Source organism: Panthera onca, chromosome X (assembly GCF_046562875.1).
Source record: "Panthera onca isolate mPanOnc1 chromosome X, mPanOnc1 haplotype 2, whole genome shotgun sequence".
NCBI lineage: Eukaryota > Metazoa > Chordata > Mammalia > Carnivora > Felidae > Panthera > Panthera onca.
The window spans coordinates 66,835,834-66,863,019 of NC_138357.1; the positions used below are offsets into that span (position 1 = coordinate 66,835,834).

At 36.4% G+C, this 27,186-nt stretch overlaps 1 protein-coding gene across 9 annotated transcripts in view; it reads left to right on the forward strand.

Moving 5' to 3' along the window:
- Positions 1 to 27,186, forward strand: part of ATRX (ATRX chromatin remodeler) — a 314,027-nt gene that overhangs the window by 194,863 nt on the left and 91,978 nt on the right. For all 9 annotated transcript variants that reach the window (XM_081792922.1, XM_081792916.1, XM_081792915.1 and 6 more), the window contains 5 exons: positions 242 to 417; positions 1,809 to 1,926; positions 18,024 to 18,154; positions 18,674 to 18,762; positions 18,891 to 19,063. In XM_081792922.1, coding sequence (XP_081649048.1) covers positions 242 to 417; positions 1,809 to 1,926; positions 18,024 to 18,154; positions 18,674 to 18,762; positions 18,891 to 19,063 — 687 coding nt within the window. The remainder of the gene's footprint in view (positions 1 to 241; positions 418 to 1,808; positions 1,927 to 18,023; positions 18,155 to 18,673; positions 18,763 to 18,890; positions 19,064 to 27,186) is intronic.

Sequence of the window (27,186 nt, forward strand, 5' to 3'; positions counted from 1 at the left end):
TTAAACATTCATATCTAGAATATAGGGATGGTTTTATTTGAATTTCTCATCTGGTTTGGAAATCCAGTTCCAGAACTGACTTATAACCAATGTTTAGTCTATACTCAGTTTACTGTTTGTTCTTTGCAGCTTAATTCTAATGCTTCCATGGCATGTGTTTTTGACATGAACATTTTATCAGGTTTATCTGAGTCCCTTTTAGCTATTATTGTCGTTAGTGAACTAATATCTTCTCTCTTAGATCATTGCATGGTTAACTTTATCAAGGAAAATTTGCTGGGATCCATTAAGGAGTTCAGGAATCGATTTATAAATCCAATCCAAAATGGTCAGTGTGCAGATTCTACCATGGTAGATGTCAGAGTGATGAAAAAGCGTGCTCACATTCTCTATGAGATGTTAGCTGGATGTGTTCAGGTACAAATATGTTCCATATAATAAAATATCGTTGCTTTGTTAGATTACAGTCCCAAGTGTTTTCTGAATTTAAACTTTGTTTTATGTTTTCTTTCCTCTTTTTTCAATATATAGTTTTATAGTTAAATCTCCTAGCGTTGTCTTCAGAAGTTTTTGAAACCTTGAACTTTCAAAAAAAGAGTTCCATTGTGAGGTTTAGAGCATACTTGATTGATTCATTTGCCAAGTGTATAGCTTCATATTTTAATATGTTAATGTTTAGATTTCTCATCTTTAAGATAGGGAGTATGTAAAAGAAACACAGCTATTATGATTAAGAAATTCCTATGCTCACCTTAATTTTATAGTATAGTGGCTTGAACCTCACTTATTTGAAATATTTGTAGGAAATGCAATTATGAATTGTGAGAGGGTCATTTTTAACAAAATCCTGAAGAAACAGTTTTATTAATTTGAAGTAATAAAATAACCTGAATGGGTTAGTTAGTACTGTTTACATACAGATATTTAGTGAGCCTCTATTGGTGAGTGAATAAGTAGAGTTTGAGCCAGCAGTTAGTAGATCTTAAGATCCGCACATTTTCTTCAGACACTAGATATTAATCATAGCCACAAAGATGTAACAAATCTTTAGAGATAGACTGTGCTTCTGGCTGGATATTCTTTTTTTTTTTCCCTGGCTGGATATTCTACCATCATATACGGCAGTCGTTCTGTTTGTTCAGGTTAGCCACAGGTACTAGCAACTCCTCTGTTTCTGTATTGCTGCTGCTACCTAGGCAGTGTTTTCCTGGTTTAGTAGTCATTTGTATCTAGCACATTCCTGTTGGTTATTTCTTGTTCTTATAATTAAATGGTTTCAAGGGTGTTTATACATGGCTTGCTTTCTCAAGTGGGTAAACAGTTCCCCTAAAGTTATGTGTTATTCTCTGGTATATTGGCACATCTTACCCGAAGGACAACCCAGACTGCATCAGACTTTGATTCATTGTTTTTAGTGTATGATTAAAGCAAGTCTTTTTCTTAACACTGCCTACTATATCCCCTTCCCACGTTTTTTCTTTCTTTTTTCTATATAGAGGAGACATTTGAAAACATAAATTACTTGGTTGGTAATATGACCACTTCAATTAAAAACCTGCCTGTTGTGTTGCAGTCTCTTATTACCAATACATCATATTGTATAGTCATATGAAATATAATCATTACAATCATATGATGATCATTGTGTGATTAAAGAGGGTAAATATGTTTAAGAAAATGCTTTCTTGTATGTTTGGTACCTGTTTATGCATATCTTTTAGTTGCAAGCAATGATAATTCTTTGAACAGTCAATTCCTTTCATATATTTAGGTTAACTAATTTTCATTATCTTTCTTGTTAATTACAGAGGAAAGATTATACAGCGTTAACAAAGTTCTTGCCTCCAAAACATGAATATGTGTTAGCTGTGAGAATGACTCCTATTCAGTGCAAGCTCTATCAGTACTACTTAGATCACTTAACAGGTAACAAATATGCTTAGTTTATTTTTATATTTTCTCTAAAGACATTCTTTTTCTGAAGGATGTTGTTTTAGTAATTTTACCATGTCATTTGTGTTTTTTTTCCAATTGTGCATTTGAATAACATGGGTATGATTATTTTGTAAAAGCACAAATTATTTCTAATTTAAAAAACACTAAATTGTCAAAATAAACTAAGGAACAAACTGGTGAAAAAAACATACACAGTATATTGAATAATGCTCTTAGCTTGTAATGAGCTTTATTTCAGGAAAATTATTAGTGAGTAATGTAAAAGAAAATATATAAAAGTCCAGTGTATTATTTAAAAAATTGAACCACAATAATAAAAGGCAAAAAAAGCAAAATGCAAGGCAGGACATATATTATGCTCCCAACATTATAATAAAAATATACACAAATGCCTAAAATACACCAAAATGCTTGACAGAAATTGTTTTTGGTTTTATAGTTTTTTGGTGGTTTCATTATGAGGATCTTTTAGATAAGAATACTTCTTATTCTTTTCTATGGGCTTTTAAAAAATACAATGGATAGGTATTAATGTTATCATCAATAAGCTCATGTGTCTGTGTGTGTGTCCCTGACTGTGTGCCTAGGGTTGTCACTGTTCACAGAGCAAAACCTAGCCTCTGGTCTGAAGTGAGGTTTCTTATTTCTTAGGCACTTCATTCTGGTAACTTTCGCCAAGTGATATGTTAGGTTTATTTAGGTGATACAGGTTAGAAAGTACCCATTAGCCATTGTGAATAAAATAATTGATCAAAAAAATAATAGAAGGTGGAAGTATGTACACACATATTAAAATGATGCTTTGTATCAGTAAAGGGATACTCTTCATATTAGCAGTGCATTTTATTTTATTTTAATTTTTTAACAGCAGGGCATTTTAGAGAACAGAATAATGATGGTCCTCAAGCATTATTTTGCTTTGGAGAAAATAGGATTTGAATGTTAGTGTTTTACAGAAGTACTTTTTTGCTGTATTATAAAAACAGCTTTTATTGACTTTTAGAAGAAAATCACTTGTTTTAATTTAAAAAATTTAACATTTATTCATTTTTGAGAGAGACAGAGCATGAGTGGGGGAGGGGCAGAGAGAAGGAGACACAGAATCCGAAGCAGGATCCAGGCTCTGAAGCTGTCAGCACAGAGCCCAACACAGGGCTCGAACTCACAGACAACAAGATGATGACCTGAGCTGAAATCGGACACTTAACCACCGACTGAGCCACCCAGGCGCCCCAAAAATCACTTCTGGAAGGCACACATTTTCATTTGTATATCAGTCAGAAACTGTTAGGTTTATTGTACCATTGTGTTTTGAATGACAAAAATTGGAGACATAATTAAGTAACCAAATGTTATTCCAATGAGAGAGCTACTATGTACTTAGAGAGGGATATCCAGACTTACCTTTCATTTATATCTGAGTAATAACAGGTAGTAAATTTGGTCATTTAATTTACTATTTTTTCCATTTAAAATTTTGTTTTATCTTAGAGAAAATGCCAGCTACTGTGTTTTCAAGTATCAGAGAGCCACTTGTCTTTAATAACCAATAGCAAAATGTTAATGGCTCATATATAGACATTAAAATGTACTCTTTTGAGGGTAATGCAATATTTAAGAATTAAGGGGGCTTTATTCTTTGTGACTTTAATTGATAGTAAATATCTAAAGTACTAATTATTAAAAGTTTCAAACTCTGAAAAGTATGATTGTTAACTTCTTATCTGGTGCCATGAATATTTTAATTGTGAAAAGGTCTGGGGTTCTACCCTACTAAATGTGATGTTTTCTTTTCCTTAAAGTAGAATAACCTGACTTAATAGTCCCTTTGAGAAAAATGCCCATAAAAGGCCACATGGGTTCTATTAAAGGTATCTTGATTCTTACTAGAAACCTATCACCCACCTCTCTCACTTGTATTTACAATGTTTGGTATTTTTCTGTTACACATTCCAAGATTTCTTTTGTTTCTATATTTGACTCTTTTTAGATTGTACTTGGTTTTAAGAAGTTCATTTAAATTTTGCTTTTTTTTTTATTTATTTGTGTCTTTTTTTTTTAATATATGAAATTTATTGTTAAATTGGTTTCCATACAATACCCAGTGCTCATCCCAAAAGGTGCCCTCCTCAATATCCATCACCCACCCTCCCCTCCCTCCCACCCCCCATCAACCCTCAGTTTGTTCTCAGTTTTTAACAATCTCTTATGCTTTGCCTCTCCCACTCTAACCTCTTTTTTTCTTTCTTTTTTTCCTTCCCCTCCCCCATGGGTTTCTGTTAAGTTTCTCAGGATCCACATAAGAGTGAAACCATATGGTATCTGTCTTTCTCTGTATGGCTTATTTCACTTAGCATCACACTCTCCAGTTCCATCCACGTTGCTACAAAAGGCCATATTTCATTCTTTCTCATTGCCCTGTAGTACTCCATTGTGTATATAAACCACAATTTCTTTATCCATTCATCAGTTGATGGACATTTAGGCTCTTTCCATAATTTGGCTATTGTTGAGAGTGCTGCTATAAACATTGGGGTACAAGTGCCCCTATGCATCAGTACTCCTGTATCCCTTGGATAAATTCCTAGCAGTGCTATTGCTGGGTCATAGGGTAGGTCTATTTTTAATTTTTTGAGGAACCTCAACACTGTTTTCCAGAGCGGCTGCACCAGTTTGCATTCCCACCAACAGTGCTAGAGGGTTCCCGTTTCTCCACATCCTCTCCAGTATCTATAGTCTCCTGATTTGTTCATTTTGGCCACTCTGACTGGCGTGAGGTGATATCTGAGTGTGGTTTTGATTTGTATTTCCCTGATAAGGAGCGACGTTGAGCATCTTTTCATGTGCCTGTTGGCCATCCGGATGTCTTCTTTAGAGAAGTGTCTATTCATGTTTTCTGCCCATTTCTTCACTGGGTTATTTGATTTTCGGGTGTGGAGTTTGGTGAGCTCTTTATAGATTTTGGATACTAGCCCTTTGTCCGATATGTCATTTGCAAATATCTTTTCCCATTCCACTGGTTGCCTTTTAGTTTTGTTGGTTGTTTCCTTTGCTGTGCAGAAGCTTTTTATTTTCATAAGGTCCCAGTAATTCACTTTTGCTTTTAATTCCCTTGCCTTTGGGGATGTGTTGAGTAAGAGATTGCTGTGGCTGAGGTCAGAGAGGTCTTTTCCTGCTTTCTCCTCTAAGGTTTTGATGGTTTCCTGTCTCACATTCAGGTCCTTTATCCATTTTGAGTTTATTTTTGTGAATGGTGTGAGAAAGTGGTCTAGTTTCAACCTTCTGCATGTTGCTGTCCCGTTCTCCCAGCACCATTTGTGAAAGAGACTGTCTTTTTTCCATTGGATGTTCTTTCCTGCTTTGTCAAAGATGAGTTGGCCATACGTTTGTGGGTCTAGTTCTGGGGTTTCTAGTCTATTCCATTGGTCTATGTGTCTGTTTTTGTGCCAATACCATGCTGTCTTGATGATGACAGCTTTGTAGTAGAGGCTAAAGTCTGGGATTGTGATGCCTCCTGCTTTGGTCTTCTTCTTCAAAATTACTTTGGCTATTCAGGGCCTTTTGTGGTTCCATATGAATTTTAGGATTGCTTGTTCTAGTTTTGAGAAGAATGCTGGTGCAATTTTGATTGGGATTGCATTGAATGTGTAGATAGCTTTGGGTAGTATTGACATTTTGACAATATTTATTCTTCCAATCCATGAGCAGGGAATGTCTTTCCATTTCTTTAAATCTTCTTCAATTACCTTCATAAGCTTTCTATAGTTTTCAGCATACAGATCTTTTACATCTTTGGTTAGATTTATTCCTAGGTATTTTATGCTTCTTGGTGCAATTGTGAATGGGATCAGTTTCTTTATTTGTCTTTCTGTTGCTTCATTGTTAGTGTATAAGAATGCAACTGATTTCTGTACATTGATTTTGTATCCTGCAACGTTGCTGAATTCATGTATCAGTTCTAGCAGACTTCTGGTGGAGTCTATCGGATTTTCCATGTATAATATCATGTCATCTGCAAAAAGCGAAAGCTTGACTTCATCTTTGCCAATTTTGATGCCTTTGATTTCCTTTTGTTGTCTGATTGCTGATGCTAGCACTTCCAGCACTATGTTAAACAACAGCAGTGAGAGTGGGCATCCCTGTCGTGTTCCTGATCTCAGGGAAAAAGCTCTCAGTTTTTCTCCGTTGAGGATGATGTTGGCTGTGGGCTTTTCATAAATGGCTTTTATGATGTTTAAGTATGTTCCTTCTATCCCGACTTTCTCAAGCGTTTTTATTAAGAAAGGGTGCTGGATTTTGTCAAAGGCCTTTTCTGCATCGATTGACAGGATCATATGGTTCTTCTCTTTTTTTTTTGTTAATGTGATGTATCACGTTGATTGATTTGCGAATGTTGAACCAGCCCTGCATCCCAGGAATGAATCCCACTTGATCATGGTGAATAATTCTTTTTATATGCCATTGAATTCGATTTGCTAGTATCTTATTGAGAATTTTTGCATCCATATTCATCAGGGGTATTGGCCTGTAGTTCTCTTTTTTTACTGGGTCTCTGTCTGGTTTAGGAATCAAAGTAATACTGGCTTCATAGAATGAGTCTGGAAGTTTTCCTTCCCTTTCTATTTCTTGGAATAGCTTGAGAAGGATAGGTATTATCTCTGCTTTAAACGTCTGGTAGAACTCCCCTGGGAAGCCATCTGGTCCTGGACTCTTATTTGTTGGGAGATTTTTGATAACCGATTCAATTTCTTTGCTGGTTATGGGTCTGTTCAAGCTTTCTATTTCCTCCTGATTGAGTTTTGGAAGAGCGTGGGTGTTTAGGAATTTGTCCATTTCTTCCAGGTTGTCCAATTTGTTGGCATATAATTTTTCATAGTATTCCCTGATAATTGTTTGTATCTCTGAGGGATTGGTTGTCATAATTCCATTTTCATTCATGATTTTATCTATTTGGGTCATTTCCCTTTTCTTTTTGAGAAGCCTGGCTAGAGGTTTGTCAATTTTGTTTATTTTTTCAAAAAACCAACTCTTGGTTTCGTTGATCTGCTCTACAGTTTTTTTAGATTCTATATTGTTTATTTGTGCTCTGATCTTTATTATTTCTCTTCTTCTGCTGGGTTTAGGCTGCCTTTGCTGTTCTGCTTCTATTTCCTTTAGGTGTGCTGTTAGATTTTGTATTTGGGATTTTTCTTGTTTCTTGAGATAGGCCTGGATTGCAATGTATTTTCCTCTCAGGACTGCCTTCGCTGCGTCCCAAAGCGTTTGGATTGTTGTCTTTTCATTTTCGTTTGTTTCCATATATTTTTTAATTTCTTCTCTAATTGCCTGGTTGACCCACTCATTCGTTAGTAGGGTGTTCTTTAACCTCCATGCTTTTGGAGGTTTTCCAGACTTTTTCCTGTGGTTGATTTCAAGTTTCATAGCATTGTGGTCTGAAAGTATGCATGGTGTAATTTCAATTCTTGTAAACTTATGAAGGGCTGTTTTGTGACCCAGTATATGATCTATCTTGGAGAATGTTCCATGTGCACTCGAGAAGAAAGTATATTCTGTTGCTTTGGGATGCAGAGTTCTAAATAGATCTGTCAAGTCCATCTGATCCAATGTATCATTCAGGGCCCTTGTTTCTTTATTGACCGTGTGTCTAGATGATCTATCCATTTCTGTAAGTGGAGTGTTAAAGTCCCCTGCAATGACCACATTCTTATCAATAAGGTTGCTTATGTTTATGAGTAATTGTTTTATATATTTGGGGGCTCCGGTATTCGGTGCATAGACATTTATAATTGTTAGCTCTTCCTGATGGATAGACCCTGTAATTATTATATAATGCCCTTCTTCATCTCTTGTTACAGCCTTTAATTTAAAGTCTAGTTTGTCTGATATAAGTATGGCTACTCCAGCTTTCTTTTGGCTTCCAGTAGCATGATAAATAGTTCTCCGTCCCCTCACTCTCGATCTAAAGGTGTCCTCAGATCTAAAATGAGTCTCTTGTAGACAGCAAATAGATGGGTCTTGTTTTTTTATCCATTCTGATACCCTATGTCTTTTGGTTGGCGCATTTAAACCATTTACATTCAGTGTTATTATAGAAAGATACGGGTTTAGAGTCATTGTGATGTCTGTATGTTTTATGTTTGTAGTGATGTCTCTGGTACTTTGTCTCACAGGATCCCCCTTAGGATCTCTTGTAGGGCTGGTTTCGTGGTGACAAATTCCTTCAGTTTTTGTTTGTTTGGGAAGACCTTTATCTCTCCTTCTATTCTAAATGACAGACTTGCTGGATAAAGGATTCTCGGCTGCATATTTTTCTGTTTAGCACACTGAAGATATCGTGCCAATCCTTTCTGGCCTGCCAAGTTTCAAAAGAGAGATCAGTCACGAGTCTTATAGGTCTCCCTTTATATGTTAGAGCGTGTTTCTCCCTTGCTGCTTTCAGAATTTTCTCTTTATCCTTGTATTTTGCCAGTTTCACTATGATATGTCGTGCAGAAGATCGATTCAAGTTACGTCTGAAGGGAGTTCTCTGTGCCTCTTGGATTTCAATGCCTTTTTCCTTCCCCAGTTCAGGGAAGTTCTCAGCTATTATTTCTTCAAGTACCCCTTCAGCACCTTTCCCTCTCTCTTCCTCCTATGGGATACCAATTGTGCGTATGTTATTTCTTTTTAGTGTATCACTTAGTTCTCTAATTTTCCCCTCATTCTCCTGGATTTTTTTATCTCTCCTTCTCTCAGCTTCCTCTTTTTCCATAACTTTATCTTCTAGTTCACCTATTCTCTCCTCTGCCTCTTCAATCCGAGCCGTCGTCGTTTCCATTTTGTTCTGCATTTCGTTTAAAGTGTTTTTCAGCTCCTCGTGACTGTTCCTTATTCCCTTGATCTCTGTAGCAAGAGATTCTCTGCTGTCCTCTATACTGTTTTCAAGCCCAGCGATTAATTTTATGACTATTATTCTAAATTCACTTTCTGTTATATTATTTAAATCCTTTTTGATCAGTGCATTAGCTGTTGTTATTTCCTGGAGATTCTTCTGAGGGGAATTGTTCCGTTTGGTCATTTTGGATAGTCCCTGGAGTGGTGAGGACCTGCAGGGCACTTCCCCTGTGCTGTGGTGTATAACTGGAGTTGGTGGGCAGGCCGCATTCCGACCTGATGTCTGCCCCCAGCCCACCGCTGGGGCCACAGTCAGACTGGTGCGTGCCTTCTCTTCCCCTCTCCTAGGGTCGGGATTCACTGCGGGGTGGCGTGGCCCGTCTGGGCTACTTGCACACTGCCAGGCTTGTGGTGCTGGGAATCTGGCGTATTAGCTGGGGTGGGTAGGCAAGGTGCACGGTGGCAGGAGGGGCAGGCTTAGCTCGCTTCTCCTTAGGTGATCCACTTCAGGAGGGGCCCCGTGGCAGCGGGAGGGAGTCAGATCCGCTGCAGAGGTTTGGCTCCGCAGAAGCACAGAGTTGGGTGTTTGCCTGGAGCCAGCAAGTTCCCTGGCAGGAACTGGTTCCCTTTGGGATTTTGGCTGGGGGATGGGCGGGGGAGATGGCGCTGGTGAGCACCTTTGTTCCCCACCAAACTGAGCTCTGTCGTCCGGGGGCTCAGCAGCTCTCCCTCCCTTTGTCCTCCAGCCTTCCCGCTTTCTGAGCAGAGCTGTTAACTTATGACCTCCCAGACGCTAAGTCGCGCTTGCTGTCGGAACACAGTCCATCAGGCCCCTCCGCTTTTGCCAGCCAGACTCGGGGGCTCTGCTTGGCTGGTGAGCCGCCCCTCCGCCCCAGCTCCCTCCCGCCAGTCTGTGGAGCGTGCACCGCCTTACCACCCTTCCTACCCTCTTCCGTGGGCCTCTCGTCTACGCTTGGCTCAGGAGACTCCGCTCTGCTAATCCTCTGGCGGTTTTTTGGGTTATTTAGGCAGGTGTAGGTGGAATCTAAGTGATCAGCAGGACGCGCTGTGAGCCCAGTATCCTCCTACGCCGCCATCTTCCCTCTCTCTCTCAAATTTTGCTTTTTATACTAGCAATAGTTTGGTGTTAATTTTAGCAGTGATAACTTATAATAGATTTAATATTTACAGAATTAAAGTCATAAGACTGACTTTTAATGAATTTCAAAGAAATTACAGCCCTCTTAATTTTCCTTTATGTACACGCACGCACACACACAATGGGATATTCAGTCTTAAAAAGAAAAGAAATGCTGGGGCGCCTGGTGGCTCATTTGGTTAAGCGTCTCACTCTTGGTTTTAGCTCAGGTCATGATCTCACGGTTTGTGAGTTTTGAGCCCTGCATGGGGCTCTGTGCTGACAGTGTGGAGCCTGCTTAGTATTCTTTCTCTCTCTCTCTCTCTCTCTCTCTCTGCTTGGTATTCTCTCTCTCTCTGTCTCTCTCTCTCTGTCTCTCTCTCTCTCTCTCTCTCACACACACACACACACACACACACACACACACACACTCTGCCCCTCCCATGCATGCTCACTCTCTCTCTCTTTCAAAATAAATAAATTTTTAAAAAAGGAAATGTTGACACATTACAATATTAATGAGCCCCAAAGAATAAACTAGGCACAAAAGGACAAATACTGTTGATTCCACTTAGATGTACGTAAAGTAGTCAGATTCATAGAGGCAGAGAGTAGTAGTTACCAGCATTTGGGGGAGAAGGAAATACAGAGTTATTTTTAATGGGTACAGAATTTCTTTCTAGGATGATGAAAAGGTTTTAGAAATGGAGAGTGGTGATGTTTGCACAACATTGTGATTATACTTAATGCCACTGAATTGTACTCTTATAAATGGAAAAGAGTAATATGCTTTGTGTCTAAAATTGCGTGGGTCCAAGTGTCATCCTTTAGAGACTGATTAAGTGCATCTGGAGTAGGGCTCAGGCACTTACATTTTTATAAGCCCTACAGATGATTTCATGTACCCTCAGCTTGAGATCCACTGCTCTAAATGATGTTCAGCATAACAAGCTATCAGGGAAATGTAAATCGAAACCACAGTGAGATAAATTTTATTACTAGGATGGTTTTAATCCAAGAAATTAAAAAATAGCAAGTGGTAAGGATGTGGAGGAATTGGAACTCTGTCTGTTGCTGGTCTGGAATGTCAAATGGTGTAACTTATGTGGAGCACAATTTGGCAGTCCTTCAAAGGTTCAGTATACAGTTACCATATAACCCAGCAATTACATGTCTAGGTGCATACTGAATAGAAAGGAAAACACTTGTGCACACAAAAGATTTATACACCAATATTCACAGCATCATTATTCATAATAGTTAAGAGCTAGAACATGTCCATCAACTGGTGAAGAGAGAAACAGATTTGGTACATGCATATCATAGAACATTACTCATTATGAAAAGGAAGAAAATGCAGATTCATGCTACAACACAGATTAACCTTGAAAACATATGGTTAAGTAAAAGAAGCCAGTCACAAATGACCACATGTTGTATGATTCCATTCATATGAAATGTCCAGAGTAGGCAAATCTGTAGAGACAAAGTAGATTAGTGGTTTCCTAGGGATGTGGGAGAAATAAGGAAATTGGGGGATAATGGCTTAGGGGTGCAGGGTTTCTTTTGAGGGTGATGAAAATGTTTTAAAAACTGGATTTTGGTGATGGTTGCACAACTTTGTGAATACACTAATAAATTGTAGTGGTAAATTGTATGTAAACTATATCTGAATAAAACTTAAAAAAAACTCAGTGGCTTACTTTTTATCCACAGAAGTTTTATTCAGTTATCTTCCAGCTAATTAATTGTTCGTTCTTTATGATTTCCTGTGCCTTACATGTACTTTCAAGATTGTCTTTAACATTTCTCTTTTTTTAAGTTTATTTATTTATTTTGAGAGGGAGAGAGTGAGAGACAGCACAGGAGGGACAGAAAGAGAGGGAGAGAGCAAGAATACCAAGTAGACTCTGTACCAGCAGTGCAGAGCCCGACACGGGGCTCCTACTCACGAATCCTGAGATCATGACCTGAGCCAAAACCAAGAGTTAGACACTTAACTGACTGTTACCACCCAGGCGCCCCTGTCTTTAAAAATTTCTTTAAACATAGTAAACAGTTATAGTCTATGTCTGATTATTCCAGTTTCTGAAATCCTTATAGATGTCTGTCATCTCTCTCATTTCTGTCAGTTCAAGCATGCTGCCTTGTTTCCATGTGTGTTTAAGTACTTTTGACCATAAGTTCCTAGTATCCCTTGGGGTTATTAACATGTGGGAATTCTTTGAGGCCCAGGATAAAGGTTGGTTAGTCCAGAAAGGATTTGTTGTTTTTTTTTTTTTCTGCTAGGGGTCTGGGGATATTATTAGTCTGAGATCCCTTGATATTATAATTTGTGCTTGAAGCACCCTTAACTTTATTTATTTATTTATTTATTTATTTATTTAAAATTTGCATCCAAATTAGTTAGCATATAGTGCAACAATGATTTCAGGAGTAGATTACTTAATGCCCCTTACCCATTTAGCCCATCCCCCCTCCCACAACCCCTCCAGTAACCCTCTGTTTGTTCTCCATATTTAAGAGTCTCTTATGTTTTGTCCCCCTCCCTGTTTTTATATTATTTTTGTTTCCCTTCCCTTATGTTCATCTGTTTTGTCTCTTAAAGTCCTCATATGAGTGAAGTCATATGATATTTGTCTTTCTCTGACTAATTTCGCTTAGCATAATATCCTCTAGTTCCATCCATGTAGTTGCAAATGGCAAGATTTCATTCTTTTTGATTGCCAAGTTATACTCCATTGTACATATATACCACATCTTCTTTATCCATTCATCTGTCGATGGACATTTGGGCTCTTCCCATACTTTGGCTATTGTTGATAGTGCCGCTGTAAACATTGGAGTGCATATGTCCCTTTGAAACAGCCCACCTGTATCCCTTGGATAAATGCCTAGTAGTGCAATTTCTGGGTCGTAGGGTAGTTCTATTTTTAATTTTTTGAGGAACTTCCATACTGTTTTCCAGAGTGGCTGCACCAGCTTGCATTCCCACCAACAATGCAAAAGAGATCCTCTTTCTCCACATCCTCGCCAACATCTGTTGTTGCCTGAGTTGTTAATGTTAGCCATTCTGACAGGTGTAAGGTAGTATCTCATTGTGGTTTTGATTTGTATTTCCCTGATGATGAGTGATGTTGAACATTTTTTTCATATCGGTTGGCCATCTGGATGTCTTCTTGGGGAGAAGTGTCTATTCATGTTTTTTGCCCATTTCTTCACTGGATTATTTGTTTTTTGAGTGTTGAGTTTGATAAGTTCTTTATAGATTTTGGATATTAGCTCTTTATCTGATATGTCATGTGCAAATATCTTCTCCCATTCTGTTGGTTGCCTTTTAGTTTTGCTGATTGTTTCCTTCACTGTGCAGAAGCTTTTTATTTTGATGAGGTCCCAGTAGTTCATTTTTGGTTTTGTTTCCCTTGCCTCCGGAGACATGTTGAGTAAGAAGTTGCTGTGGCCAAGATCAAAGAGGTTTTTGTCTGCTTTCTCCTTGAGGATTTTGATGGCTTCCTGTCTTAGGGTTTTATGTCTTAGGTCTTTCATCCATTTTGCGTTTATTTTTGTGTATGGTGTAAGAAAGTGGTCCAGGTTAATTCTTTTGCATGTCGCTGTCCAGTTTTCCTAACACCACTTGCTGAAGAGACGGTCTTTATTCCATTGGCTATCCTGCTTTGTCAAAGATTAGTTGGCCGTACATTTGTAGGTCCATTTCTGGGTTCTCTGTTCTGTTCCATTGATCTGAGTGTCTGCTTTTGTGAATCACCCTTAACTTGAAAGTTAGTAGGAATTTGGGCTAATGATGGGCTATTTGATGATATGAGCTGGGAACTCTATAGTACTTAAAATGTTGCTCCTTTCTTTCTTCTACTTTCTATGAAATAAAATATGCATACCCCAAAGAATGTTAACCAGTTTTAGTGGACTTTGCATGGTAGTTCAAGGGTGGTAGTTTTTTTGTGAGATGTCTATACTGTGTGGCTAATTAGAATGTGGTAGGACTATAAGATTTAAATTTAGACTTGAACAGGTGTAACAGCCATTTCCTTAAAGTCAGCGTTTTAAGGCCTGTGTTGAAGTATTGAGGCAGTGGAATAACTAATATCTACGAGATACTCTTTTTTCACTTATTGTTCATTATATGTAGAATTCTTCTGGGCACCTCTTGGTAGTTTGTTATTGCTTGGGTTTCAGGCTTTCATAAAGCTTTGTTATGTTATAAATGGCCTTGATTCTTAACAGTTAACTGAAGGAACAATGGAGGTGAGAAAATCAGATTTCTGAGAATGGTACAAAGGAATTATTTGATTAGTAAGGATTTTGTGCTAAAGCAATTGTAGAAATCCTAAAAGGTGTTTCTAAATTCTTAGTGGCCAAACTACTCCCAACGCTTTTTATTCATTTATGTGGAAAATTATTTGAAATGATTTTCAGGACTTGGGGAAACTGTATAAAATTTATTTATATAGTCCCTGGTATTTTATTATGATCATCTCCAGTTCCCTGTTTATTATAGCTAATTGATCATCAGAATACTCCATTGAGACTGGGTTTTAATAGTATAATTGTAATTTGTAAAGAATCAAAAGGAGAATTGTAATTTGTAAAGAATCAAAAGCTTGTAGTCTTGTATTTTTGGAAAGTTTGCTTCAGCTCTACTGTCTTCATCCTTGAATAACATTGAAGGGCACTTAAAATAATGGGGTAGGCTGAATGATGGCCACCTGGAGAGGTCAGATCTTACCTAGTTTCTGGAACCTGTGTTACCTTATAAGAAAAGGGATTTTTGCAGAGGTGATTAAACTAAGGATCTTGAGATGAGGAGATTGTCCTGGATTGTCCAAATGGGCCCTAATTCCAATTGCAGGTGTCTTTTGGGAGAGATGCTCAGGGAGATTTGATCTACACAGAAGAGGCGACATGGTGACCATAGAGGCAAAGATTCATGTGGCTACAAGTCAGGGAATTGCCTTGAGGAGGCAAGGAACAAATCCTCACCTGGAGCTCCCAGAGTGAATGTGTGTGGCTCTGTGGACTCTGATTTTGTCTCAGGACAGATTTTGGACTTATGATTTCCCAAGCTGTGAAGGAATATATTTCTGTGGTGTTAAAATTTTGGGTTTGTAGTGATTTACTACGGCAGCCCTAGGATACTAATTGAAGCAGTGAGTTTTCCCCAACCATTCTTCTTTTGACTTGTACCCTAATTTGCAGTGCAAGCATTGAGAAACTTCTTAGAAAGTTTAGATTTCTGTGCCTCATCACAGATTTAGGAAATCAGAATTTATTGGAATATAATTTAAGGATCTGTACAACAAATTGCCCAAGTAATTCTTATGTGCACCAGGTTTGATAAACATTTCACTAGGATGCTGTATTGGTTTCTTCTTGCTGCTGCAGAAAACTACCATCAAGTTGATGGCTTAGAACACAACTCATGGTCCTGGAGGTTGGAGGTCCAAGGTTAGTGTCATTGGGCTAAAGTCAGCAGGGCTGGTTCCTTCTGGATGTTCTAGGGAGGGAAAATGTTTACTTGTCTTTTTTAGCTTCTGGTGGCTGCCTGTATTCTCCATATTGAAAGTGCATCACTCCAATCTGTGCTTATGTTATCACATCACCTTCTCCGACTCTCACTTTTGGATGCCTCTTATAGGAACTATTATGGTTGTATTGAATGCTCCTGGATCAACTAGGATGGTCTTCTTTACTTTAGGCCCTGTATCTTGATTGAATCTGCAAAGTTCCTTTTTTGTAAGGAATAACACATGGGTGCCTAGGTTTGCAATGTAGATATATTTGGGAGACCATTATTAGTTTACCTCAGACCCAATGATAACATCTCATGTAAAAACCATGGATGTAAATGAGGTTGAATAACAGATTGCCCTGCTTAATTCATTATGTATTCACCTAACCTTTTTTGGCAAGTTTTCCAAATAAAGTCATTTGGAAGTCAAAAAAAATTTTTTAAAGATAGAATGATTCAATAACGATAGTACATTTTTGAGTAGACAACATTTTTTGTGGATGTTTATTTGGCTACCTTATTAGCATATGTTTTTTATGTGGTTCGCATTCCCCACAAAGAATATCAATGCTAATATAAGTCAGTAATGTAGATATAAGAAACTTTTTTTCCCTTTTTCAGTAGAAGTTTTTTCCCTTTAAAAATTTTCTCCCTTTTGGGGAACCTGGGTGGCTCAGTTGGTTAAGGGTCCGACTTCAGCTCAGGTCATGATCTCTCAGTGCAGAGTTCGAGCCCCACGTTGGGCTCTGTGCTGACAGCTCAGAGCCTGGAGCTTGTTTCAGATTCTGTGTCTCCCCCTCTCTCTGCCCCTCCCTTGCTTGCTCTCTCTCTCTCTCCCTCTTTCTCTCTCTCTCTCAAAAAGAAATAAACATTAAAAAAATTAATTTCTCCCTTTTTCTGTCTTAGGTCTAAAAAAGTCGTATAAAATTTCTCTATAATAGACGATATTTATGTTATTTGCAAGAGCAATTTTTCCCCCACAAAACAAAAATAGGCTTTTAAGCTTTGTTGGAGAATAAAATGATATAGTTTAGATTACCTTTCTTTTAATCCCTCTTTCCTTTACATTAATTTAAAGACTCATAAGGCATTCAGTGATAGAACAGCTGGGTAGAAGATCAACAAGGAAATACAAGACTTGGAAAGCACTATAAACCAACTAGACTTTAACAGATATCTGTAGAACACTCCATCTAGCTGCAGCAGAGTACACAGTCCTCTCAAGTACACATGGAACATTCTCCAAGATAGACCATATTTTAGACTTTAAAATAGTTTCAATTAATATAAAAGGATGAAATCACACAATATTTTTTTTTAACCACATGGCAATGAAATTAGAAAACATTAACAGAAGGAAAGTTACAAGATTCACAAATGTATATAAATAACACAGCCCTGAATAGCCAATAGATCAAAGAAAAAATCACAAGGGAAATTAAAAAATATTTAGACAAAAAAAACACAAGGTTCTTGAATATGGGATGCAAGTAAAGCATGCTTAAAGAGGGATAATTACAACTGTAAATGCCTATAATTTAAAAAGAAGAAAGATCTCAAATTTATAATCTAACCTTTTACCTTAAGAAACTAAGAGCAAACTAAACCCAAAGCAAGTAAAAAGAAGGAAAGAATACAGACTAGAGCATAAATAAATATAAAGGGGGAAAAAACATAGAGATCATTGAAACCGAAATTTGGTTCTTTGAAAAGATCAACATAATATCTTTTTAGCTGTACTTAAAAAGTAATAAATAGAGGAGACACACTAAAGTCAAATGTGAAAGAGTATCACTTACATTATGGAAATGAAAAAATTATAAGGGAATGCTGTGAAAGTTGTATATCAAGAAATTAGATAACTTCATTTTCATAGAGTGATTTCTATCATACTTAGTAGAAATACCTCTTATAAGACAGAATAATCAGTACCAGATTTAGTGTTTCATACGATTAAATTTTCTCTTGCCATGAGTGGAGGCAAGATTTACTAATTACTGGTGAATTTGCATCTTTTGAAACTGGACAGAAAAATATGTTATTGTTTAAATACTTTTTGTCTTTTAATCGGCTTTGTTTTGCATCTTACTCCCTTGTTAATTTTGTCATATTAGTGAAATGTACATTAATTTCATTTTTATTTCACTTTCATAGAAAAATGTGATTTTGTTGAAATTACTCTGGGCAGAAGAAATTTAATGTTTTTAATATGAAAAACATAATTTTTAGGAGTACATTTCTTTGTGTAAGAATATTTGGAAAGAATTGTCAAAAGATTGGATACAGAAAGGCTTTGTCTAAAACAAGAGTTTTTTAAGTTTTTATTTAAATTCAAGTTTTTTAACATGTAGTGTAAATTTTGTTTCAGGTGTACAATGTAATGATTCAATACTTCCATACATCACCCTGTGCTCATCATGACAAGTACCCTTCTTAATCCCCATCATCTCTTTAACCCATCTCTGCCCACCTCTCCCAACATAGAGAATTCTTATGTCTCAACATTAACTGCTTTTTTTTATTGATCAGGTGTAGGTAATAGCAGTGAAGGTGGAAGAGGAAAGGCAGGTGCAAAACTTTTCCAGGATTTTCAGATGTTAAGTAGAATCTGGACTCATCCTTGGTGTTTGCAGCTGGACTACATTAGCAAAGAAAATAAGGTAAATCAGGTAACCTTAAAGGTATCTGTTGGAAGCATAATAACTTTAGGAAAAATGTTGATCTATATAAACTTACTGTATATTTGAATTTTCTTTTGCTTTGTGGTGCAGTAATTCAACTTACTTTATTTTTAGTTAATTTCTGTATGTTAGAATGCATTATGATTATGGAAGGAGTATTAAATGTTATTCTTAACATCTTACATAACCATGATAAAATGACCAAAATTAAGAAATTAACATTGAGTCTATACTATTAAGTAAACAACAGACTTTAATTGGATCTCATCAGTTTTGTATTTATGTCCTTTTTCCTTTCCATGATTCAATCCAAGACCTCACATTGCATTTAGTAAGCATATCTATCCTGTCTCCTTTATTTTTTCTAATCTATGATAGTTTCTTAGTTCTTTCTTGTCCCATGAAAATTAATTTATCCTTAGATAAAATAAATATCATTATAATTTTCAATAGAAGTTGAAATAAACTATTAAAATATTCATCATTTTTTTCCTCTAGGGATACTTTGATGAAGACAGTATGGATGAATTTATAGCTTCAGATTCCGATGAAACTTCCATGAGTTTAAGCTCCGATGATTATACAAAGTAAATTGAATACTTTTTGTGTTCTGTGTTAACACATTTAAAATCCCTAATTGCTGATTGTCCTCTCATAATTGGCATTTGTGTCTTTGCTATGCTTTCCTAACAGTTTAAATTTATTCCTTTTTTAGAAAGAAGAAAACAAAGGGTAAAAAAGGAAAAAAAGATAGTAGCTCAAGTGGAAGTGGCAGTGACAATGATGTTGAAGTGATTAAAGTCTGGAATTCAAGATCTCGAGGGGGTGGTGATGGAAATGTGGATGAAACGGGAAGCAATCCCTCAGTTTCGTTAAAGCTGGAAGAAAGTGAGTCTAATGAATGTTGCCTTTATCATGGAACATTGATTTAGAAAATATCATGGCCATGGTTTTCTCAGTTATTAATTTATCCTTACTCTTTTGCTCAAAGGAATATCTTTCCTCAACTTGTAAGCATCTAGAATAATCAGGTCACATAATAACAAGTATCTGGTGAATGTTTAATTATAAGCAAGCCATTGTGCTCTCTCTGGTATTTAAGAGGAAAGGAAGAAAGAAAAACTAGTGTTTATGTATATGTATATAAACTGATTGCTGTATTGTTTTCACTCCATGCATTAGCTAACTTAATTCTTGAGTAGACTTGCAATGCTGTTGATAATTTTTATTTTTATAAATGATTGGTACAAGTGAGACTCAGACCTAGACACACCTAATTTCAGAACCACCATGGTATTTTCACTTAACTACATATAAATGACTAGAAACATTGCTTATAATCAAGTATGATTGTAATTAACTCTGTACAGTGAAAGTAGTGTTAATAGTTTAGGCTTTTTCCTTTGTAATTCTTCATAATCTATAGTTGTATACTTTAAGTTTTCCCTGTATCATGTAGAGCTTATCACCTCTTTTGCTTTCTCTTTCTCTTTTTCTCTTGTGCATGAGTGTACATACAACTGAATGTCTTTTGAAGTTTATTTATTTAATGTTTATTTATTTTTTGGTGGGGGGAAGACAGCATGAATGGGGGAGGGACAGAGAGAGGGAGACAGGATCCAAATCAGACTCCAGGTTCTGGGCTGTCAGCACAGAGCCTGACGGGGGCTCAAACTCCTGATCTGTGAGATCATGACCTGAGCCGCAGTCGGACGCTTAACCAACTGAGCCACCCAGGTGCCCCACAACTGAACATCTTTGAATTTTCTATTGGCTAAAGTTGCTTTGACCTATATCTTGATTTGAAGGGTTAATGTTAAGGCCCCATATATCCTAGTGTTGCCTGACTGGGTGTCTAGGAATTCCAAAGCTGGGACTAAAAATCTGAATATTTGAAATAGCAAATATCTGAAGACAGAACAGTGTAAATAGCTCTAAATAGTTGTCACTTGAGAGTCATGTAGCAAAGCAGTTTAATGTAAAGGGAAGAGAGATAGGTGCCACCTAGGTAAATGAGCTTGAGTTCAAACAAGCATGGCTGGGTTTTGGGCTGCAGCTGAATTAATTTGGTGATTCCTTAATAAACATTTCACTCTTCAAGGAATAGGGGGAAGAAAAAGTATTTGAGGAAATAATAGCTGAAAACTTCCTTAATGTTGGGAAGTAAACAGAAATCCAGATCCAGGAGGCACAGAGAACTCCCTTCAAAATCAGTAAAAGCAGGCCAACACCAAGATATATTCTAACTAAATTTGCAAAATATAGTGATAAAAACATCTTAAAAACAGCAAGAGAAAAGAAGTCTTTAAGTTACAAGGGAAAATCCATAAGGCTAGCAGGAGATCTCTAAACAAACTTGGCAGCCCAAAAGAGAGGGGCATGATATATTCAGAGTGTTGAGTTGGAGAAATCTGCAGCCATGAATACTGTATCCAGTAAGGCTGTCATTCAGAAAAGGAGAGAAATAGTTCCCCAGACAAACAAAAACTAAAGGAGTTCATGACCATTAAACTAGCCCTGCAAGAAATGTGAAGGGGACACTTTGAATGGGAAAGAAAGACCAAAATCGACAAAGAATAGAAAGGAACAGAGAAAATCTTCAGAAACTTTGGCAAAACAAGTAATAAAATGGTACTAAATTCATATTTGTCAGTAATTACTCTGAATGTAAATGGACTAAGTGTTCCAATCAAAAGACTTAGGGTGTCAGAATGGATAAAAAACCAAGACCCATCTACATGCTGCCTACAAGAAGACTATTTTAGACCTAAAGACACCTGCAAATTGAAAGTGAGGATGGAGAAACATTTATCTTGCAAGTGGACATCAAAGGAAAGCCAGAGTAGCCATGCTTATTTCAGACAAGCTAGGTTTTAACCAAAAACTGTAACAATAGATGAAAGGGCATTATATCATAATAAAGGGGTCTGTCCAATAAGAAGTTTTAACAATTATAAATATTTATGCCCCCAACTTGGAACACTCAAATATATAAAATAGTTAACGGGACACCTGGGTGGTTCAGTTGGTTGAGCATCTGACTCCTGATTGTGGCTCAGGTCATGATGGGTTGTGGGATCAAGCCATACATTGGACCCTGTGCTGAGCATGGAGCCTGCTTAAGATTCTCTCTCTTTCCCTCTGCCCCTCTCACCCACTTGCACTCTGTCTCTGTAAAATTAACATAATAATATAAAACAGTAACAAATACAAAGGAATTAATTGATAATAATACAGTAAGAGTAGTGGACTTTAATACCCCACTTACATTAATGGACAGATCATCTAAACAGAAAATTAACAAGGAAACAATGACTTTGAAGGACACACTGGACCAGATGGACTTATCAGATATATTGAGAACACTGAATCTTAAAGCAGCAGTATACACATTCTTCTTAAGTGCACCTGGAACATTCTCCAGAATAAATCACATGCTAGGTTACAAATGATGCCTTAACAGGTGCAAAAAGATAGAGATTATATGATACATATTTTATGACTACAATGCTATGAAACTAGAAGACATCCACAGAAGAAATTTGGAAAGACCACAAATACATGAAGGCTAAAGAACATCTAACTAAAGAATGAATGGGTCAACCAGGAAAGTAAAGAATAAATAAAAAAATACATGGAAACAAATGAAATGGGAACATGGTGGTCCAAAGCCTTTGTGATGCAGTAAAAGCAGTCAGAAGAAGAAGGTATATGGCAATGTAGGCCTACCTCAAGAAGCAAGAAATATCTCAAATACACAACCTAACCTTATACCTAAAGGAGCTAAAAAAAAAAAGAATAACAAATGAAGGCTGAGCCAGCAGAAGAAGTATAATAATAAAGATTAGAGCTGAAATAAATGATATAGATGACAAAACAAAAACACCCCACTAAATAGATCAATGAAAGAAGGGGCTGGCTTGTTGAAAAAAATTAATAAAATTGGTAAACCCCTAGCCAGACTTATCAAAAAGAAAAGAGAAAGGACCCAAATAAATAGAATCACAAATGAGAGAGGAGAGACCATAACACCACAGAAATACAATTATAAGATTATATTATGAAAAACTATATGCCAATAAATTGGGCAATCTGGAAGAAATGGATAAATTCCTAAAACATATAAACTACCAAAACTGAAACAGGAGGAAATAGGAAACTGGAACTGATTGATAACCTCCAGTGAAATTGAATCAGTAATCAAAATTTTTCCAGCAAACAGAAGTCCAGGGCCAGATGGCTTCCTGGGGTGCGAGGGTGGTTCAGCATTTACAAATCAATCCACATTAATAAAAGAAAGGATAAGAACCATATGGTCATTTCAGTAGATGCAGAAAATGCATTTGACACAGTACAGCATCCATTCATGATGAAAACCTTCAATAAAGTAGATTTAAAGGGAACATACCTCTACAGAATAAAGGCCTATATGAAAAAACCACAGCTAATATCATCACTAGTGGGGAAAAACTGAGAGTTTTTCCTCTGTGGTCAGGATCAAGACAGGAATGTCCATTCTCACCATTGTTATTTAGCATATTACTGGAAGTCCTACCCACAGCAAATAGACAACAAAAAGAAGGAAAATGCATCCAAATCAGCAAGGAAGGAGTCAAGATTTTACTATTTCCAGATGCCATGATACTCTATATAGAAAACCTGAAAGAGTCCACAAAATTTCTGTAACTTTTAAATTCAGTAAAGTGGCAGGATACAAAATCAATGTACAGAAGTCTGTTGCATTTTTATACACCAATAATGAAGAAGAAGAAACAGAAATTAAGGACTCAGACTCATTTACAATTTTACCAAATGCAAGAAGATTCCTGGGAACAAAGTCAACCAAGAAGGTGAAAGACTTGTACTCTGGAAAGTATGAAATCCAGATGAAAGACATTGAAGAGGACACAGGGAAATGGAAAGACATTTCACGCTCATGAATTGGAAGAACAAATATTGTCAAAACGTTTATGGTACCTAAAGCAATCTACACATTTCATGTTATCCCTATCAAAATACCAAAAGCATTTTTCACAGAGCTAGAACAAAGAATCTTAAAATTTGTATGGAACCACTAAAGATCCCAAATAGCCAAAGAATCCTTGATAAAGAAAGGAAAGCTGGAGGCATCACAATTCCTCATTTGAAGTTATATTACAAAGCTGTATTAGTCAAAATATTATGGTGTTGGTGCAAAAAGACACATAGATAAATGTGTTCAGAATAGAAAACCCAGGAAGGAATCCATAACTACATGGTCAGTTAATCCTTGACAAAGCAGGAAAGAATATCTAATGGGAAGAACATTGTCTCTTCAACAAACAGTGTTGGGAAAACTGGATAGCAAAATGCAAAAGAATGAAGCGGGACCACTTTATTACTCCATATAGAAACATAAATTGAAAATGGATCAAAGACATAACTGTGAGACCTGAAATCATAAAAATTCTAGAAGAGAACACAGGCAGTAAGTCTTCTGGCATTGGCTGTAGCAAGTTCTTTCTAGGTATGTTTCCTGAGGCAGAGGAAACAAAAGTAAAAATAAACTATTGAGACTTCATCAAAATAAAAATCTGCACAGCAAAGGATATCATCAACAAAACTAAAAGACAAACTTTGGAATGGGAGAAGATATTTGCAAATGACATATCTGATCAAGGGTTAGTATCCAAAATGTATAAAGAACTTCTAAAACTCAATACCCCGAAAATGAATAATCCAATTAAAAAATGGGCAGCCTACATGAACAGACATTTTTCCAAAGAACATATACAGATGGTCAGTGGACACCTGAGAAGATGCTCATCATCGCTTACCATCAGGGAAATGCAAATCATAACTGCAATGAGATATCACCTTATAACTGTCAGAATGGCTAAAATCAGCATCACATGAAACAACAGGTGCTGCTGAGGATGTGGAGAAAATGGAATACTTGTACGCTGTTGGTGAGAAGGCAAACTGGTGCAGCCACTCTGGAAAACAGTATGGATGTTTCTCAGAATGTGAAAAATGGAACTACTGTATGATCTAACAATTGCATTACTAGGTATTTAACCAAAAAATACAAAAAAAGTAGTTCACAGGGGGTACATACACCTCTATATGTATGGAAGCATTATGTAAAATAGCCAAATTATGGAAGTAGCCCAAGTGTCCATTAACAGATAAATGGATAAATAAGAGGTGGTGTGTGTGTATGTGTGTGTATATGTATACACAATGGAATATTACTCAACCATAAAAAAGTGTGAAATCTTGCCTTTTGAAATGACATGGATATAACTAGAGTGTCTTATGCTAAGCGAAATAAGTCATTCTGAGAATGATGGTTACCGTAGGGAAATGATTGGGGGCAATGGGTTAAATAGATGATGGGGATTAAAGAGGGCACTTATTATGTGCACTGGGTATTTTATCAAAGTGATGAAACACTATATTGTACACCTGAAATGGATATTACACTGTATGTTAACCAACGGGAGTTAAAATAAAACCTTAAAAAAATATAAAGCATTTCTGTCTTCAGTACCTCTTTGGAATAGATTTTAGCCTACCCAGACCCTTGTTTACTTCTCTTATAAATCAGAGGAATAGTACAATTAAATTACAAAATTTTCCTCCTTATTCTTCTCTGCTGTTGTCCCATGAAGGCAGTTTATTGTCACTGTTCATCTTCCAGTTAGATTTAAAGAATACTTTTCTAAGAATAGTAAAGGAACAGTTGTAATTGAATTTATTAAGAAGCTCTTTTTCATTTAAATTTCTCCTCAGTTGTCTCATAATTGTAAATAAATAGCTTAAAATTTATGTGGTCCTAGGAATGATTTTCTTAAAATATTCTTGTTGAAATTTTTTTGTAACTTATGGTTAGGAGAAGAGGGAGAGTAGACTAATTGGTATGCTCATCCTGTGCTATAAATGGGTTAAATAAAAGTATGCTGAGGTACTGATCCCTTTGTCACTTACAAGTACAAGTGGGTACTGAGGTAGCTGGGTCACCTCTAGAAATGAGCAACCTCTTCCATTTTCTCTGGGTTGCTATATAAATAGTATTGTTTTCCATATATGTCATCATATAAAAATGGTTGGAAGGAATTGGGGCAGAGAGTAGGTGGCTGACTATATGTCATGAACTTAAAAGCAGATAGGGAAGGTTGTGAGTCCCAAATGACAAATTTTGAGTGCTTGTCTAAGGTCTTTACATTTTAGGTGTGTGCAGTCAAATAGAAGTCATTCATATGTAGATGTATCTTATATTTTCTTCAGCTGTGTACATGTATAGTTTATTAGAAATATTTTCCAGAACAAATTGATGATAAAAATCTATTTTGGGGGGTACCTGGGTGTCTCAGTTGGTTAAGCATCCAACTCTTGGTTTAGGGTCAGGTCGTGATCTCACAGTTCATGAGTTCAAGCTCAGCATCAGACTTTGTGCTGACAGGGCAGAGTCTGCTTGGGATTCTCACCCTCCCTCTCTTTCTGCCCTTCCCCCATTCATGCTTTTTCTCTATCTCATATTTTTGTAATTTAGATCTAGATTACTCCAAATAAGGCTGAGTAGATCATAGTATATAGACACATATAATAGGTATTGTGTAGCTTTGTAAAAAATAATTACTTTCTTGGCAACTCAGTGGCTCAGTTGGTTAAGCCTCCTACTGTTCCTCTCGGTTCAGGTCATGATCTCAGGGTTCGTGAGTTCAAGCCCCCTGTCGGGCTCTGGGCTGACAGCACGGAGCATGCTTGGAGTTCCCTCTCCCTCTTTCTCTGTGCCTACCTTACTTAGGCAGTCTCCCTCTCTGTCTCTCTCTCAAAATAAATAAATCAACTTAAAAAAAATTAAAAGTTATATATAATTACTTTCTCATAAGAAATGTAAGAAAACCTAAATAGGAAGGATTAAAGGGCTAAAATGTTGCATTTAGAATTTGAACTGTATATTAATTAAGTAGATGGTTATAATTGAGCTATGATTTTCACTGCATATTTCATTTTTACTTTCAATGAGTTGCTGTTTCTTTTTACAGTAGCTTTCTGAATGTTTTCAGAAGCAATATCTTGAATACGTCTTTTAAGTTAACCTTATGGCATCCCTATTTCTATTTTTCAGTGTTTTATTAGAAAGACAGTCTTTTTATGAGGAAATGACTATGTAAACTACAAAGTATTCAATTCATTATTATTTCACTATTTTTAGAGTAAGCTTCATTGGTGAGCATTTACACTTTAAAATGTCTGTAATTTATTATATGGGTATAAACTTCTGTGGCAGAATCCTTGTATGTGATATAGGAGCATAAAATTAGCACTAATAAACCACATTTATTCATTTGACAAATATTTATTTGAGTGCTTACTATGTGCCAAGCACTGCTGTAGAAGCTTGGGTTATATCAGTGAACAAAATGCACTCATGGAGTTTAACATTCTACTACTAGTACTATATAGATTCATAATACTTTAAAGATATGCTTTTCCTTATAAAACTGCTGTGTATCTTGCTGCAAATGTAGTTACATATATATTTAGAAAAATGTGCTTCAAGAAATTATGGGTAAAGTTGTTGCTGTTCATTTGTATTCCTTTTGTGCCTTACCTTGTAAGCATTTTGTGATATCCAGAGTGGATATTAAGGAGTGGCTTTGATTAATTAATTTACTTTTTCTTGTCATGTATATAAGGACAAGGTTATAACAGAAGTAATAGTTAATCCATGTGGATGATGAAATAAGAATATTCAACATAAAATACCTGTAAGTTTTAATTAGATATTCAGGATATTCATTAACTGGAGTAGCCCTTGTATTTCTAAACCAGTTTTTAGTTTTTTAGACATTACTATAAAGTATTGTGGTTATATCCAATAGGATCAAAATTCAAATGGAATCTTTTGTATTTGCACAGAAATTATCATCTATCCAAGACTTCTTACCTAGCTACCACATTTTTTTTTTGCTACCACATTGTTACTAACTTTCTGCCAGCATTTTTTATTGCTAACATTTTCA